This window comes from Caretta caretta, chromosome 2 (genome assembly GCF_965140235.1).
Source record: "Caretta caretta isolate rCarCar2 chromosome 2, rCarCar1.hap1, whole genome shotgun sequence".
NCBI classification, from domain to species: Eukaryota; Metazoa; Chordata; order Testudines; family Cheloniidae; genus Caretta; species Caretta caretta.
This window is the reverse complement of record NC_134207.1, coordinates 214,556,872-214,575,553: the sequence shown is the minus strand read 5'-3', so window position 1 is coordinate 214,575,553 and position 18,682 is coordinate 214,556,872. Positions and strand designations below refer to the sequence as shown.

At 41.9% G+C, this 18,682-nt stretch overlaps 1 protein-coding gene across 7 annotated transcripts in view; it reads right to left on the bottom strand.

The window, feature by feature from the left end:
• CRPPA (CDP-L-ribitol pyrophosphorylase A) overlaps positions 1-18,682 on the bottom strand; it is a 200,344-nt gene that overhangs the window by 115,614 nt on the left and 66,048 nt on the right. For all 7 annotated transcript variants that reach the window (XM_048838286.2, XM_048838291.2, XM_048838293.2 and 4 more), the window contains one exon: positions 2,754-2,858. In XM_048838286.2, the coding sequence (XP_048694243.2) occupies positions 2,754-2,858 (105 nt within the window). The remainder of the gene's footprint in view (positions 1-2,753; positions 2,859-18,682) is intronic.

The following is an 18,682-nucleotide window of genomic DNA, read 5'->3' as shown; positions in this document are numbered from 1 at the left end:
AATCTCACTTTTAACAGCAGTAGCTTCTTCTGCCGATGTAGAAAGAATATTTTCTTCCTTTGGACTAAATCATTCCAAATTGAGAAATCGTTTGGGGCCTGAAAAAGCAGGAAAGCTTGTTTTTTTCTTTTCCAGATTACGAACAAACAGGAAAATGAAGGTGAAGATGACTGAGTTAGCTACAGAAGCCAATATTTTAAGTTCCTCATGTTGACCTGGCTGACATAGTCGATTTAATTTTTCTGGGTTTTTTTTAAATGTCATTTAACTATTTTAGTTAAAAACAATTTTAACAAAAGCAAACCTGATTTTATAAAACTTAAATGTTTAACTAAGTTCAAAAATTCATATGCTTGTTTTGTTAAAATATGTTTGCTGTTAAAGAAAAAAAATCCGGAATACATAACGTTGTTTTAGTTAAATAAAACAATTTAAATGTCTGTCTGGTGATGTTCTCCTTCTAATACAGCATGGCAAGAAAATCTTCCAAATATTAATGATTAACCTGTTGAACTGGAGATAGTTCACCTCTCAATGACTTCATAAATATCTGCTTCAATTACCTTTTGTAAATGAAATAACCAAACAATCATTCATTTTCTGATATAGCTGTAAAACTAATCTGAAAAGTTTTCAAAATAAATCACTTTAAAAACGTATAGTGTGTACCTTCTAAAAATGAAACCTACATCTATCTCTGAATTGTGAAGAATATGTACTAAGGTGATAACAACTAACAAGAATGCACTTTTATGTAGAAATCCATGATTAAATCGAGGCTTCCTGATTAATGATTTAAATCATGATTTGAATCAATTTGATTTAAATCAAATCTCCCTGCCCATGTGTCACCAAAGCAGTGACATCTGCCAGAGATTGTGGGGAGACTAAAATAATAGTGCCAAACGGCATGATTTGCTCCTCTTCAACTCAAGGAGATACTAACTCAATAGATGCCAAATAATAATAATTTGAAGGTCAGAATTATTTACCCTGTCACTGCTGGTTAAAATATGTATAAAAGGGGAGGGACGACCATATTATGAATATGTACTATGAGTGACCTCTCTTTTTGGCACCATAAATGGATGGTGTGCTTGGGCAAGTTCCCCTAGTCAAAATAAAGTCAAGACCAAGGAGCCTAGAAGGGCATCTGAGCTCCTTCAATGTGGAACCAAGCCCAGTGAGCTCATATTATCTATGAATACTAACTGCACCTGTTCAAAATTTAAAAAAATGACAAAAATCTGAGGCCTCCTAAATTTTCATAAATCTATTGCTTTTTTGGTACTTTGTGGCAGCAAAGGCTTCTCTTTCCCATGTGTACCTTGCTTGTGTCAATTATTTCTTGGTGACTTTAAGACTAGATTACAATGGTATACTTGGGACTGCATCTTAACTCTATTCAGAAAGTGACAGAATGCATGTTTAAGCAGGGAACCTTGATGTTAATATATTGTATTGGTGCTCTGTGGTCTGCATTGGTTGCCTGTTGGTTTCTGATTGAGTTTAAGCAGTTTGCATTTACCTATAAGCCTTAAGTGACCTGATATTTGTCTAAGAGACAACCTCTCTCCCCTTGCTATACTGCCAAGGTTGTGATCGACTGAGACAGTCAAAACTGAGTCCCTTTGATTGAAAGAAAGGAAGTTGCTGTCAAAGAGTTATCCAAAAGACCCTATAGCGTTGGAACTTGTTTCTCACTTATGTGAAATAGCTCAAAAGTGTTGACCTTCAGTGTCTTTTTATTGGGGTTTTTGTGGATGAAGACCTTTTTTGGGGGACAGTATTTAAGGAGGCTGAGATACTTTTTCCTCATCTTGCTGTACTGTTTAATTAGTTACTACTATATATTATAGGGCTGCTACATTTTAAATAGCTCTTAAGGACACCTAGAGTTTGGGATAGCTACCGTTTTATTCCACCTATATACCCAAATAAACATAGAGAGCCGCGACCTGGAGCTCAATCCACATCATTATGCAGCTTTGCTCTCTTAATATGGTTTCCAAATCTGATGCTTGCTTCAGGAGAGCAGTCCCAGTAACTGTTCAATACCCACTGAAGTCAACTGAACTCTCTCCACTGAGTTTAATGGGCAGTAGATCAGGCCCCAAGTTTCCTCCTCAAAACCAGCTTCTTAGAAAGTTATTTCTTTTATCCATTTCCAAAGGATAGGAATCTGTACTGGCAATATTGTAAACAGGAAGAAGCAACCCATCTTAAATGGAACTCTTCAAAGTTCCTTGTTGGCACAAATGCACACTCACCAGCTTCCATCTCCACTCTTGTGGAGTCTACTCAAGATTCCAAGAAATTAAAAAGACCCAAGGCTGCATGTGGGGGTCACACCTCTTGATATGACCACTCATGGAATGTTGCAAAGCTTAAGGTGAACTCCACGAAGCCTCACAATATTCAGAACTTTCCAAAGGGTTCCAAGCCAGCAGACCTCAAGAGTGTGAATCTGTACTGACAATCTACATGAAGAACTGCAAATACAGGAATAATTTCTTTCTTCAACCCTTAATTGGGTAAGAATTATTTCTTTAAATACCTCCAATCTTTATTATACATTACCCCTCAACTGTTATAAACCATTCCCAAGTTTTTAGAATTTTTAAACTTGTAAAACAAAGGCATAATTACTGTAAATCTTAAGGAGTTTTAATATTTTGTAATTATCTGATATTTTAGCTGGTGTGGTGTTTTTACTAAACAAATAAATAAAAGAAAATCAATATTGCTCTTACCTTCCAGAGATCAGGCGATCCTTCAATAAGTTTGGCATTTGTTTTACAGTATTTTAGAGCCAAGTGCAAACATTCTGTCCCATAATCCAGGTCATAATCAGTACACTGTAGCAATTAAAACAAGAACAAATTTGTTATTGTATTTAAGAGTGTAATTACCATATTAATGGTCTAAATGACAAAATATTTTGTCTCATTTAACCACATTTTGTGTCCTTAGAGTTCTATCCACAGCACTGGCGCCTTAACAGTTGTGTAGGTTAGGACTGAGGCGCTTTGGCGCAGTTATGCCAGGAAGCCGACCCTGTTCACACGATGCCAGACTCTAGTAATTTATGGACTTTCATGAGTCTAGATAGACTTGCCACACCATTAGGTACTGAACTTTGATGATCAGAAGTTACAGTTATGAAAGGCTGCTGATGAGGCCTTAATTTCTAACGGGTATCATGGAAATAGTTTAACAGTAAACTTCATAAGGATGTGGAGCTGGGTAGCTAGCCATGGAAGAATGGGCTTTTTCATTTAAATACATTGTTCATTTTGTCTTTTGAACTGTGGGAGATGGAGGCCAAGGGAGTTAAATGAGATTTCCCACATCCCTTACAGATCTGTGCATCTGCCATTTATTTGTTCCCATTTTTACACACATACAGAACCCTAGAGTAACAAGTCTCCATGTTATAGCCACAAGTTTTCAGATGAAGACAAGTGGCTGGAATTCCATTTGCTTTCCTATCAGCATGAAAGAGCACTCTCCCAAAACACCCTCCTTCTTCACCCCTCACACCTTTCAAGCAGCTGAGCACATCTAAATTATCGAGGACTTGAAAGGCAAAAATATTCAGACAGGACAGCAAAATTAGGGGACAGATTTTCCAGATTTTTTTCATCACAAATTTCATCACAGATTTTTTTCATCACAAAGCATAGACTGCGGTACATGACTCCCTGAATCTCAAGCTGTAATGGCCCTGATGCAAGTGAAACAGCCCTTAGGCTACATTACACTCCCTAAAGGACCACAAACCAGCTCAGAATTGTGTTAGAACTCTGCACCCTTCATCTCCCAGCACAGGGATGTAAGGGGTGAGGATGGCATAGGCGACAGCACTGCAGGGGAAATTCCCTAGATTATGTTCTGTTTGTACTGCTCAGGCAGTGCAAAGTGTCCAAACCTCTAGAATCTAGCAGGTCTCCTATACACAAATTTCACTATTAAATTCTTCTTCCTTGGATTTGGTGGGCACTGCAAAAGTGCCAGGCTCAGTGCAGAGAAGTTGTTTATCATGTTCAGTTTTGGAACACATAGTTAACATAAATAGTTCTAAATTCTGACTTAGGGTACCACTCAGATATAGCTGCAAATGCTCCGGAATAACTGCAGTTATTATTTAAAAATAAGAGTTCACATCAGAGCCCAGGGAAAAATACATAGGAAAAAGTTTTCGTCCTCCAAGCTCTGAGTAATTAAAATATAGCATGACTACACAATTAAATGTAGCAGACAGCAATTTAGAAGAGGAAAACCAAACCAGAACACTTTAACACAGCAGTGGGCAAGGAGTGGGGGTGAACCCAAACTATTTATACTCATATACTTCAGTCCTGACATATAAGCAGGGAGTATGAAATTGAGAAATTTTACAGAGCTACAGAAAAAGTAACCCAATACAGTTATTTTAGATTCCTGCCCCGCCTTCCTTTTCTCTCTTGTTCCATTTAGGAAACAGAAAACAACAACAAACCCTAACATGTCAGCTGTGAGTTTCTTTAAAGTCTATTAGGCTGACTACAGAAGGTAGGAGCAACAATACTATAATGTGACTCACAATAGTCTTGTATTTCCTCAGTAAGTTTAAGTGTAAGGGTATGTCTATATTTAAAATGCTACAGTGGCACAGTTGCAGCAGCTTCATTGTAGACATTCACTACAGCAACAGGAGCGTTCTCCCATTGCTGTAGTTAACCCACTTCCCTGAGAGGCAATAGCTAGGTTTATGAAAGAACTCTTCCACAGGCCTAGCACTGTCTACACTGCGGGTTAAGTCAGCACAGCTATGTCTCTGCAGCTGTAGATTTTTCACACCCCTCGGAGACATAACTAGGCCAATGTAAGTTCCCAGTGTAGAACAGCCCTCTGACAAATAACAATGTTGATGTAAGATTCCCTTTGTTCCTGTTTATCTCTTGCAAGGTATCTGTGAAATGCCTAAAGGAATATATCAGATAAAGAAAATAGAACTGTATGAAATTCTAATGGCCTCTTAGTGTAATACTTAAATGAATAAGAATAATTGGTTTTCCAGTCAGTCATCTTGCAACCAGCAAGAAAAGCTTTTTATCCCTCCAATTTTTTTTTAAAAAGCTGAATTTTAGCAGTATATTTCCATAGCCATTTTTAATAGCTTTAGGTAAGAAAATAAAACAGGAGCATGAATTAAGGTGTAACACACCTAAAAAGAAAGGGAACTTGTTTCAGGAAACTATTCATACAATCATAACAAGAGCAATGAAAAAAGTTCCACAATTTTATTTACATTACACAAAGCTGTTATATGCCATACACTAAAGAACTAAATCACATCCACAACAAATATCCTGCAGCATGGAATCAGGCTTTCTGATATATATAATATGGGATTGTAAGTTACGCACACATTTGGATTTAGGGACAAAATATTCAAAAAACCCAGTAATATTGGTGGTATTTCAAGTGGGTCTCAATGCCAATCAATCATTTATTATTAAAAATTTTCCCTCCTTAAGAGGTATGTATACACAAATTATTTTCTAGTAACACAGACTCACAGACTTTAAGGACAGAAGGGACCATCATGATCATCCAGTCTGATTTCCTGCACATTGCAGGTCACAGAACCCCATCCACCCACTCCTGTAGAAGTGGGTCCATAAATTCTGGCTGAGTTACTGATGTCCTCAAATCTTGATTTAAAGACTTCACGTTACAGAGAATCCACCATCTACTCTAATCCAAACCAGCAAGTGACTTGTGCCCCATGTTACAAAGGCAGGTGAAAAAACCCCAGGATCTCTGCCAATCTGACATGAAGGAAAATTTCTTTCCAACCCCATATATGGCAATCAGTTAGACCCTGAGCATGTGGGCAAGACCCACCAGTCAGACGCTTAGGAAAGAATTCTCTGTAGTAACTCAGAGCCCACCCTGTCCTATAATCCTGTCCTATCTATGGTCACTGGAGATATTTGCTGTAACAGTCACAGATGGGCTACATGCCATTGTAGGAAACCTCATCATACCATCCCCTCCATAAACTTATCAAACTCAATCTTGAAACAAGTTAGGATTTTGTCCCACTGCTCCCTTGGGAAGGCTGTTCCAAAACTTCACGCCTCTGATGGTTAGAAACCTTCTTCTAATTTCAAGCCTAAACATATTGATGGCTAGTTTATATCTACTTGTTCTTGTGCCAACATTGATCCGTAACTTAAATAACTCTTCTCCCTCCCTAGTGTTTATCCTTCTGTTGTATTTATAGAAAGCAATCATATCTCCTGTCAACTTTCATTTTGTTAGGCTAAACAAGCCAAGCTCCTTAAGTCTCCTCTTGTATGGTAAGTTCTCCATTCTTCTGATCATTCTAGTAGCCCTTCTCTGCACCAGTTCCATTTTGAGTTCATCTTTCGTAAACATGGAAGACCAGAATTGCACACAGTATTCCGTATTAGGTCTCACCAGTTCCTTGGAAAGTGGTAATAACACTTCTCCATCTCTTCCAGAAATACATCACCGGATACATCCTAGGACTCATTCGCCGTTTTCTTGTTGCTAGTCCCTAAGTGCATGAGCTTTCACTTTGCACTAATAAATTTCATCCCATTTCTATTAGTCCAGTTTTCAATGTCATCCAAATCTTCTTGTATGATATCCCAGTCCTGCTTTGTTATTAGCAATACCTCCCAATTTTGTGTCATCCACAAATTTTATTTGCACACTCCCACTTTTTGTGCCAAGGTCATTAATGAAAATATTCAATAAGATTGGTCCCAAGACTGATCCTTGAGGAACTCTATTGGTAACCTTCCTCTAGTATGACAGTTCACCTTTTAGTATAACCCAGCACAGTCTCCCCTTTAACCAGTTCCTTACTTACTTTTCACTTCTTGTATTAAATCCCCATCTTCTCCAATTTAACTAATAATTTCCCATGTGGAACTGTATCAAATGCTTTACTGAAATCCAGGTAGATTAGATCTACTAAGGGCTTGGCTACACTTGCGAGTTAGAGCACATTAAAGCAGCCCCGGGCACCCTACTCGTCCACACTGGCAAGGCACGTAGAGCGCTCTGACTCCGCAGCTACAGCGCTCCTGGTACTCCACCTCGGCGAGTGGAATAACGTTTGCTGTGCCTAGGCTACAATGCCCGGGCATCAGTGTGAACAAGGTGTTGCATTACTGCGCTCTGATCGGCCTCCGGAAACGTCCCATAATCCCCTTAAGTCAAGCGGCCACTCTTGTCATTGTTTTTGAATCACTGTAGGAATGCCCTTTGAAAGCTCCGTTTCTGACAGCCAGCTGCTTATCTGCTCCGAGACAAAGCAACCATTAGTGTGGAATGCTGTGTGAGAGAGAGAGAGGCGGGGGAGGAAAGGGGGTCTGCTGCTGTCTGAACTTACAAGAGAGCATGGTGACATGCTCTCAGCCCCCCAAAACCCACTCTCTCTCCCCCCACATACACACAACACACTCCCTGTCACAGTACACCCCACCCCATCCCCTTTTGAAAAGCACATTGCAGTCACTTGCATGCTGGGATAGCTGCCCATAATGCACCGCGCCCAATGCCGCTGCAAGTGCCGCAAATGTGCCCACGTCAGTGCACTTGAAGTTGTCAGTGTGGACAGATTTCAGCGCTTTCCCTACTGTGCTCTCCAAAGGCTGGTTTAACTCAAAGCACTCTACATCTGCAAGTGTAGCCATACCCTAAATTTCCATTAACTGAGTTTCTAATCTGGACAATCTTCTCAAAGAAAGAGATCAGGTTGGTCTGATGTGTTCTTTCATAAAGTCATGCTGCATTTTATCCCAATTACTGTTCACCTCTATGTCTTTAATTACTCTCTCTTCCATGATTTGTTCTAAGACTTTGCATACAATCGAGGTCAAGCTAACAGGCCTGTAGTTTCCCAGATCACTTTTTTTTCCCCTTTCTTAAATATAGGTACTATATATTTGCAGTTCTCCAGTCATAGGGTACAACCTCTGACTTTAAAGATTCATTAAAAAAAACTCATTATTGGCCATATCCTTGTTCCCATTAGCCATACCAGGCTTATATTTTATCTCTACCTCATCTTCAATCCTTAGTGGTCCCACTTTTCTTTCCCTGTTTTCTTTTTATTTATCTGGTTAAATAACCTTTTACAATTGGTTTTAATTTCCTTTGTAAATGCCAACTCTGCTTGGCTTTTGGCAGTTCTCACTTTATCCCTACATATTCTGCCCTCCAAGAGATAGCTTTCCTTGCTGATTCATCCCTTGTAGGCTTCTTGCTTTCTCTTAATAACCTGTTTGAGTTGCTTGTTTATCCAATTTTTTTCTGTAATCCTTCCCTACAAATTGTTTCCCCTTCCTTGGGATAGAGGCTTCAGATAGTTTCTGCAAGTTTGACAAAGTAATTCCAAGTCTCCTCCATATTCAGATCCTGGATTTCTTCAGTCCATTTCCATTAGGGATTTCTTCCCTAATTCCCTTAATTTTTTTTAAGTTTGCCCTTTAGAAATCAAGGGCCCTGTTTGCAGACCTACTTTTGTTTATTCTTCCATTTAATTTAAACTGAATTAACTCATGATCATTCTATCCAGGGTTGCCCTCTATAACCAGTTGTTCTATGAGCTCCTTGCTACTTACCAACACTAAATCACTTTGTTAGTCCAGTGACTATTTGGTGAAGAAATCCATCATACCCAGGAATATCTGGGCCCTATCATTATTAGTAGCACTTGCCCTCCAATTTATATCTGGGAAATTAAGGTCTCCCATAATCACACAATTCCCAGTAGTCTTTATTTCATTACAAATATGAAGAAGTTCTCTCTATATATCCAAATAGGATCCTGGAGCTCTGTAGCAGATCCCAAGCACTGTCCCAGTGGAGCCTCTGTAACCATTCTTCCCCATAGTGATTTGACCCAAATAAATTCCATTTTATCCATTCCACCACTTCTCATTTCCTTACAGTCTACTTTGTCATTAATATACAACGCTACTCCACCATCTACACCTGTATTTCTGTCTTTCCTGAACAGCACATATCCATCAAAACCCGTATTCCAGTCACAACTACTATTCCACCATGTTTCCCTTATCCCTATCATATCTGGTTTCACTTCCTGCACCAGTTGCTCTAGTTCTTCTGTTTTGTTACCCAGGCTCCTTGCATTGGTGTACAGACATCTCAGTTGTTTCTTCTTGGCTTCAACCACATTCCTTGCCCAATTAGGTACAATCATTTCACTGCCAGTATCACCTACCTGTTACTGCCAGTGGTATTGGCACAATCATTCCTCTTGTTGTCCATTCTCCTACACTCTTTTGTTCCTTTCTCCATTGCTATATCCTCTTTACTTGATTTTCCTCCTGTTCAATATTTGAATCAGGCATGGAGATTGCATGAGCGTCTCCCAACTGTCTCCCCCAAATTCCTAGTTTAAGGCTCTTTTAATCAGTTGTACCAACCTCTATCCCAGACGTGTATTACCCTCCTTATTCAAGTGCAGTCTACGCGACGAGAACAGTCCTCTATCCATGAATGCCTCCCAGTGGTCAAACATCCCAAAGCCCTCCTTATAAACACCACTGCCTGCGCCATCTGTTGATCATCATAATCTTGTCTTACCTTCGCTCTCCTCTATACAATCACAGACCAGAAAGATGTAAACCTTACTATTGTCTTAGAATACATGAAGGAGTTTGCAGAAGGAAGATCTTTGAAATCACTAGCTTACAAATAAAATTAAAATTTTATTTTTATTTTAGTAGTGTATTAATTATACATCATTATGGGGGGAATTTAATCTATGGGATAAACCATCTTTAGGGTATGGCTGAATTCAAGAAATTAAATATGACACAAGTATAGTAATAATTAAAAACATATTTCACTAACACTTGTACTGCATGATATTTACCACTCTGTTCACTACCTGTAACTGTTTAAACATAAAAACAGGGTGGTTTTTTTGTTTTTTTTATAATAGACTCCTTTGCAAGTCTATGGAGATGATGCACTGATGCCAAGTGAGAAATAGTGAAATGAAAGGAACATAGTTCAAGGACAGCTCAGATTAATTTTGCATACAAGTGAATTTTTAAGTCTGTTTTTAATGTGCTGCTTTTGGAAGCTTTGCTACTTCTTTGAGAAATTCAGATAATGAGATTCAGCCCTAACCATGAAATGTCTATGATTCATAAAAGCAGGACATTTATAAACAAAATTCTCAGTGACCCATGCATCCCAAATACCATTATTCTAATTTCTACACGTTTCTTGCCCTGAATAGCCAGAGCCTCAAAAAGACAGGCTATCCAGATAGATAATAATATAAGTTCAGTTTGATCAAAACTTTTCACATAATGCCTGACATAGTACAGTTGGCCATAACAGTTATGGATGCCAAGCTCGATGAAATTATTGGCAGAGTTTAAATTTTGGAGCAGAGATTTGAGTTGGTGGAAACACAGCTGTGAACTCTGGCGTCAAACACATCCACAACAGAAAGAAACCAGATGGGTTTGACATCATGAATAACAAAGAAGAAAAAACAGTTATTTAAAGATGCTTTTGAGCTCTTGGATAATCAAGAAAGTAAAATGTGTATATTTGGGGTTTTCAGAATTGTTTGAAGATGATCACACCCTATATTTGTATTTTATTGTATTCTATGTCAAGATACATACACAGCTCAGCAACAGTGTACAGACTAAAGTTTACTAAATTTTGTATGTTCTTTATTGTGTTTTGACACAGATCCACAGTTTTGTAGTGATTCATTCCCAGATGGTTTGCAATAGATTTCAGTGCGGAACCTTAAGTCTGGTCCCCCTGCTAGCACAAAGTTAAGCAATTTTCAAATCCTGTTTAATCCATATACCCAAGTTAAATGAAATCATGTTTGCAACAATTATATGGCATCCACCCTATTACTTTAGAAGCCTAGTGAGATGTGCTTCGCAAGATGAGACAAGGAATGGTAGTATCACAGGGTTGCTGACTATTTACACCAACATACAACATGTCCAAATAAGGTGTAATCAGCTGAGTAGTATCCAGACCTTACCATTTTCATTTGTAAATTACATATACCAACTCTGAAGTTTTTTATGCACATTTTTTTTTCCTTTGGATTTTTCTGAAAACAGCACAAATGAGTGTTGTATCCTAAAAAATTAACTCTACTGAGATTCCCTAACATAAAAACTAGGAAACTGAGTTTCTCTGCAACAGCAACTGCAGGTTACACCTTACCATCTTCCTCCTCTGCGTATTGTTATTTGCTGAAAACCATAAAGTTGTTTCTGATATATCTCTTCTAACAATTCAAGAGAGAAAAGCTTTGAGTTTATTCTTATTTTTATGTTAATAGCCATTAACCCTTTTGGTCCCTATCACTGATTTTGAATGCAGCTGTGAGATGACATTTCATGGGTAATTAGAACAGTAAGTCTATTACATTTACAGTATCAGAAATTCTCAGCAGTTTATTGTTTCATTGTCCTTAAAATAGGATATTTATTGTTTTTCACATATAAGTTAATATTTAAAAGTATTATTGCTTCAGAGCTGCTTCTTTATGTGTCTGTCTATCCTGTCTAGTTCTGTGGTACATTTTTACTCAAATTTTTGACTACAGAATTACCAAACATATCATACAGAATCATTCCCCCGGGGCCCTTACGAACTGACACAAATAAATCTTGCATTTTAACTACAAAACCAATTAGCTACAGGCAAAGCTTTAGGTTATGTTTTTTGTTCTTGTCCCTTGCAAACTGAGCAAGTTTCCATTGTTGATGTGCCAGAGACAGTAATTACCAAAGACAGTTATTCAGTGTCAAAAACAGATTAATAATTTCAAAAAAATCAATGCATCCACCCAGGTTCATGCCATGTGGCTTATACTTCCTTTGTCCCAAACACAAACCTATAGTATGTGGGCATGGTAAAGCATTTGCAGTCCCCTGTCCACAGACATGTCCTTACATCTCCTGCTGATTTATAGATGTAACCCCTGGCTTCTCTCAGTGGGTTCATTGCTAGTTGATTGTCTTTGATAGGCCATCAAGCAGGCTGGATAGTGCTGATACTAATCTGTCTGAGGGTGTCACCGGAGATACACAACACAAGTTTGAAATACAAATATACCACACATATTTATAACTCACAATACAAAGATTATACATACATATAACCATGTTAATCATATTTAGCCACTGATACCTTACATGGCATATCTTGTAAGATTCTTTGCAATTTCTACAATATTGGTATCAATATTATAATAAATGGTCATCCATATTCCATACAGCGTCACAACCTGTTCTTCACACAGGCTGCACAAAAGAGAACATCTTACAGAATAATTATTTTCTGTGGTTCCATTCCATCAGAGCAGAATGAGGGATAACTCCTCAGCCAATAGGAAACAATTAAACGGCTCTGCTCCCTTGCCCGTGCAGTTTCATTCACTTCCTGGGCCAGCCAGTTTTAGGGTATGTCTACACTACGAAATTAGGTCGAATTTATAGAAGTCGGTTTTTTAGAAATCGGTTTTATATATTCGAGTGTGTGTGTCCCCACAGAAAATGCTCTAAGTGCATTAAGTGCATTAACTCGGCGGAGCGCTTCCACAGTACCGAGGCAAGCGTCGACTTCCGGAGCGTTGCACTGTGGGTAGCTATCCCACAGTTCCCGCAGTCTCCGCTGCCCATTGGAATTCTGGGTTGAGATCCCAATGCCTGATGGGGCTAAAACATTGTCGCGGGTGGTTCTGGGTACATATCGTCAGCCCCCCGTTCCCTCCCTCCCTCCGTGAAAGCAAGGGCAGACAATCATTTCGCGCCTTTTTTCCTGAGTTACCTGTGCAGACGCCATACCATGGCAAGCATGGAGCCCGCTCAGGTAACCGTCACCCTATGTCTCCTGGGTGCTGGCAGACGCGGTACGGCATTGCTACACAGTAGCAGCAACCCATTGCCTTCTGGCAGCAGACGGTGCAATACGACTGGTAGTCGTCCTCGTCGTGTCCGAGGTGCTCCTGGCCACGTCGGCTGGGAGCGCCTGGGCAGACATGGGTGCAGGGACTAAATTTGGAGTGACGTGACCAGGTCATTCTCTTTAGTCCTGCAGTCAGTCCTATTGAACCGTCTTATGCTGAGCGGGCAGGCGATACGGACTGCGAGCAGTCGTACTGTACCATCTTCTGCCGAGCAGCCATGAGATGTGGATGGCATGCAGTCCTTCTGCACCGTCTGCTGCCAGCCAAAGATGTAAAAGATAGATGGAGTGGGTCAGAACAAGAAATAGACCAGATTTGTTTTGTACTCATTTGCCTCCTCCCCTGTCTAGATCACACTGCAGTCACTCACAGAGAAGGTGCAGCGAGGTAAATCTAGCCATGTATCAATCAGAGGCCAGGCTAACCTCCTTGTTCCAATAACGATAACTTAGGTGCACCATTTCTTATTGGAACCCTCCGTGCAGTCCTGCCTGAAATACTCCTTGATGTACAGGCACACCCTTTGTTGATTTTAGCTCCCTGAAGCCAACCCTGTAAGCCGTGTCGTCAGTCGCCCCTCCCTCCGTCAGAGCAACGGCAGACAATCGTTCCGCGCCTTTTTTCTGTGCGGACGCCATACCAAGGCAAGCATGGAGGCCGCTCAGCTCACTTTGGCAATTAGGAGCACATTAACCACCACACACATTATCCAGCAGTATATGCAGCACCAGAACATGGCAACGCGATACCGGGCGAGGAGGCGACGTCAGCGCGGTCCCGTGAGTGATCAGGACATGGACACAGATTTCTCTGAAAGCATGGGCCCTGACAATGCATGCATCATGGTGCTAATGGGGCAGGTTCATGCTGTGGAACGCCGATTCTGGGCTCGGGAAACAAGCACAGACTGGTGGGACCGCATAGTGTTGCAGGTCTGGGACGATTCCCAGTGGCTACGAAACTTTCGCATGCGTAAGGGCACTTTCATGGAACTTTGTGACTTGCTTTCCCCTGCCCTGAAGCGCATGAATACCAAGATGAGAGCAGCCCTCACAGTTGAGAAGCGAGTGACGATAGCCCTGTGGAAGCTTGCAACGCCAGACAGCTACCGGTCAGTTGGGAATCAATTTGGAGTGGGCAAATCTACTGTGGGGGCTGCTGTGATGCAAGTAGCCCACGCAATCAAAGATCTGCTGATATCAAGGGTAGTGACCATGGGAAATGTGCAGGTCATAGTGGATGGCTTTGCTGCAATGGGATTCCCTAACTGTGGTGGGGCTATAGACGGAACCCATATCCCTATCTTGGCACCGGAGCACCAAGCCGCCGAGTACATAAACCGCAAGGGGTACTTTTCGATGGTGCTGCAAGCTCTGGTGGATCACAAGGGACGTTTCACCAACATCAACGTGGGATGGCCGGGAAAGGTGCATGATGCTCGCATCTTCAGGAACTCTGGTCTGTTTCAAAAGCTGCAGGAAGGGACTTTATTCCCAGACCAGAAAATAACTGTTGGGGATGTTGAAATGCCTATATGTATCCTTGGGGACCCAGCCTACCCCTTAATGCCATGGCTCATGAAGCCGTACACAGGCAGCCTGGACAGTGGTCAGGAGCTGTTCAACTACAGGCTGAGCAAGTGCAGAATGGTGGTAGAATGTGCATTTGGACGTTTAAAGGCGCGCTGGCGCAGTTTACTGACTCGCTTAGACCTCAGCGAAACCAATATTCCCACTGTTATTACTGCTTGCTGTGTGCTCCACAATATCTGTGAGAGTAAGGGGGAGACGTTTATGGCAGGGTGGGAGGTTGAGGCAAATCGCCTGGCTGCTGGTTACGCGCAGCCAGACACCAGGGCGGTTAGAAGAGCACAGGAGGGCGCGGTACGCATCAGAGAAGCTTTGAAAAACAGTTTCATGACTGGCCAGGCTACGGTGTGAAAGTTCTGTTTGTTTCTCCTTGATGAACCCCCCCGCCCCTTGGTTCACTCCACTTCCCTGTAAGCTAACCACCCTCCTCTCCTCCCTTTAATCATTGCTTGCAGAGCCAATAAAGTCATTGTTGCTTCACATTCATGCATTCGTTATTCATTCATCACACAAATAGGGGGATGACTACCAAGGTAGCCCAGGAGGGGTGGTGGAGCACGGAAGGAAAATGCCACACAGCACTTTAAAAGTTTACAACTTTAAAATTTATTGAATGACAGCCTTCTTTTTTTTGGGCAATCCTCTGTGGTGGAGTGGCTGGTTGGCTGGAGGCCCCCCCACCACGTTCTTGGGCGTCTGGGTGTGGAGGCTATGGAACTTGGGGAGGAGGGCGGTTGGTTACAGAGGGGCTGCAGTGGCAGTCTGTGCTCCAGCTGCCTTTGCTGCAGCTCAACCGTACACTGAAGCATACTGGTTTGGTCCTGCAGCAGCCTCAGCATTGAATCCTGCCTCCTCTCATCATGCTGCCGCCACATTTGAGCTTCAGCCCTGTCTTCAGCCTGCCACTTAGTCTCTTCAGCCCGCCACTTACTCTCTTCAGCCCGCCACCTCTCCTCCCGGTCATTTTGTGCTTTCCTGCACTCTGACATTATTTGCCTCCACGCATTCGTCTGTGCTCTGTCAGTGTGGGAGGACAGCATGAGCTCGGAGAACATTTCATCGCGAGTGCGTTTTTTTTTCTTTCTAAGCTTCACTAGCCTCTGGGAAGGAGAAGATCCTGTGATCATTGAAACACATGCAGCTGGTGGAGAAAAAAAAAGGGACAGCGGTATTTAAAAAGACACATTTTATAAAACAGTCGCTACACTCTTTCAGGGTAAACCTTGCTGTTAACATTACATACATAGCACATGTGCTTTCGTTACAAGGTCGCATTTTGCCTCCTCCCACCGCGTGAACGGATTTTGGTTGAATGCCAGCAAACATACACTGCAATGCTTTGTTCTACAGTGATTCCCGAGTACGTGTTACTGGCCTGGAGTGGTAAAGTGTCCTACCATGAAGGACGAAATAAGGCTGCCCTCCCCAGAAACCTTTTGCAAAGGCAGAACCGCAAATGCCAGGGCAAAGTAATCCTTTCACATGCTTGCTTTTAAACCATGTATAGCATTTTAAAAGGTACACTCACCAGAGGTCCCTTCTCCGCCTGCTGAGTCCAGGAGGCAGCCTTGGGTGGGTTCGGGGGGTACTGGCTCCAGGTCTAGGGTGAGAAACAGTTCCTGGCTGTCGGGAAAACCGGTTTCTCCGCTTGCTTGCTGTGAGCTATCTACAACCTCATCATCATCATCATCATCATCTTCTTCGTCCCCAAAACCTACTTCCGTATTGCCTCCATCTCCATTGAAGGAGTCAAACAACACGGCTGGGGTAGTGGTGGCTGAACCCCCTAAAATGGCATGCAGCTCATCATAGAAGCGGCATGTTTGGGGCTCTGACCCAGAGCGGCTGTTCGCCTCTCTGGTTTTCTGGTAGGCTTGCCTCAGCTCCTTAAGTTTCACGCGGCACTGCTTCGGGTCCTTGTTATGGCCTCTGTCCTTCATGCCCTGGGAGATTTTCAGAAAGGTTTTGGCATTTCGAAAACTGGAACGGAGTTCTGATAGCACGGATTCCTCTCCCCAAACAGCGATCAGATCCCGTACCTCCCGTTCGGTCCATGCTGGAGCTCTTTTGCGATTCTGGGACTCCATCATGGTCACCTGTGCTGATGAGCTCTGCATGGTCACCTGCAGCTTGCCACGCTGGCCAAACAGGAAATGAGATTCAAAAGTTCGCGGTTCTTTTCCTGTCTACCTGGCCAGTGCATCTGAGTTGAGAGTGCTGTCCAGAGCGGTCACAATGGAGCACTCTGGGATAGCTCCCGGAGGCCAATACCATCGAATTGTGTCCACAGTACCCCAAATTCGAGCCGGCAACGTCGATTTAAGAGCTAATCCACTTGTCAGGGGTGGAGTAAGGAAATCGATTTTAAGAGCCCTTTAAGTCGAAATAAAGGGCTTCATTGTGTGGACGGGTGCAGGTTTACATCGATTTAACGCTGCTAAATTCGACCTAAAGTCCTAGTGTAGACCAGGGCTAAGTACTTCCCAAACGCATACCATCATAACAGAGTGAAACTTCTCAAACTGAAGGAAACAGTGTTGCTGAGTCTTGTAATATTTGGTGTTACACTTACTCATTCTTGGGACATACATGGCTAAATAAAATAAACAGAAACCATAACTTACAAAAAGGTAAGGTTCCAGTTAAATGAATCTTGAAGACCTTTATACGGTTATCCATTTTTGATTGGAATGGGTACCCAATTTTCAGAATCTAATGGGTTGTTTCCATTTGAAGGAAAGATTGGTGATGGAGTCAAGTATTTCTTTTGTACAGTCCTGTTTATTTACAAAGACTGTTCAAAGTCTTGTTTCCCTCAACACAATAAAACTCAAACAACAGGAAACAGTTTCTTTGCTCACAGTTTGAAGCCTCTTTCTCTTTACCCAACAGCTCTCTCTCTCACTCTCTCAGCTTCTTTTTCCTCAAGGTCAGGCTACTCAGGCTTCTCTGGCTGTGTCTGGAACCTTCTTTGTTCTTTCTCTGTGTCCTGTGTGTTTCTGCTGCTTCTCTTACACTGAGGTTACAGCTATACTAACAACTATACATGTGTCCATGCATGCGGTTGTGCCATAACCCCCGTTGTCTACATCTAAACTCCAGAAGCACGTCTGAAAGCAACAGAGAACAAGTAAATTAGCACATCTGAGGGATGTAGGTAAGTACACACCATTTAGTGAGGGCAGGGGTAAGGGATGTGTGTCAGGTCTCAAGTTTCAGTAGTCCTTCCCCCATTCCCACAATGCCTTGAATGCTTTTCTTCCTGACCCTTACCCAATACATAAAGATCCCTGTCCTCATTTTCACCGGCAGTAATGAGCTGTATTACTTCTTTCATATGGCTTGGGTAGGTAGCAATGATTACAAATTTATATCTAGATTTGATAGCTAGCATGTTCCTGCAGCAGTGAACTGGTGAATGCCCTTCAAGCTTCCGGCGAAAGAATGAAGGGGATACTCAGATATGATGTACTCAATCATTTATGCCGTAGAACGTACCAAGACTATTGTTGCGGTTTGTAGGATCCATGGTCTGGAGCCCCATGATGTTTCATTATAAGTGACACGAGACCTAACCTTATCGTGCGTGATGTTTACGAGGTATTGTTGAAAGGTCAAGTGTAATGCCGAGATACTTTGGGTTAGCCTCATGGCTGACAATCTCACCACAGAACTGCACATTAAGTTTGGTATTAGCCATTTTATTGTTCAGACGGAAAGCGGTCACCATGAATTTTTTTCAGGTTAGCCCTAAGTTTCAGCATTGGAAATAATCAGCCATTTTGCTAAGATCTTGGGTTAGAGTGCAGCTGATTATATGGAAACTTGTGTGCTGAGTAGCTAGGGCAATGTCATCAGCATACACAAAATTTCCTCAACTCTGTCACTGGTATATACGTGGTGTATAGAATAAAAAGTACTGGGGCCAGGACAGTGCCCTGAGAGGTGCCTGAGTTAAGAGTTCATGGTCTACTGATCTGGCCATTAAGGTGTACCTTAAAGTGGCGGTCCCTGGTCATCGCCACCAAGAGACAGATCGTTCGCCAGCAGTGAATGACGTGGGAGATCTTGAGGACGA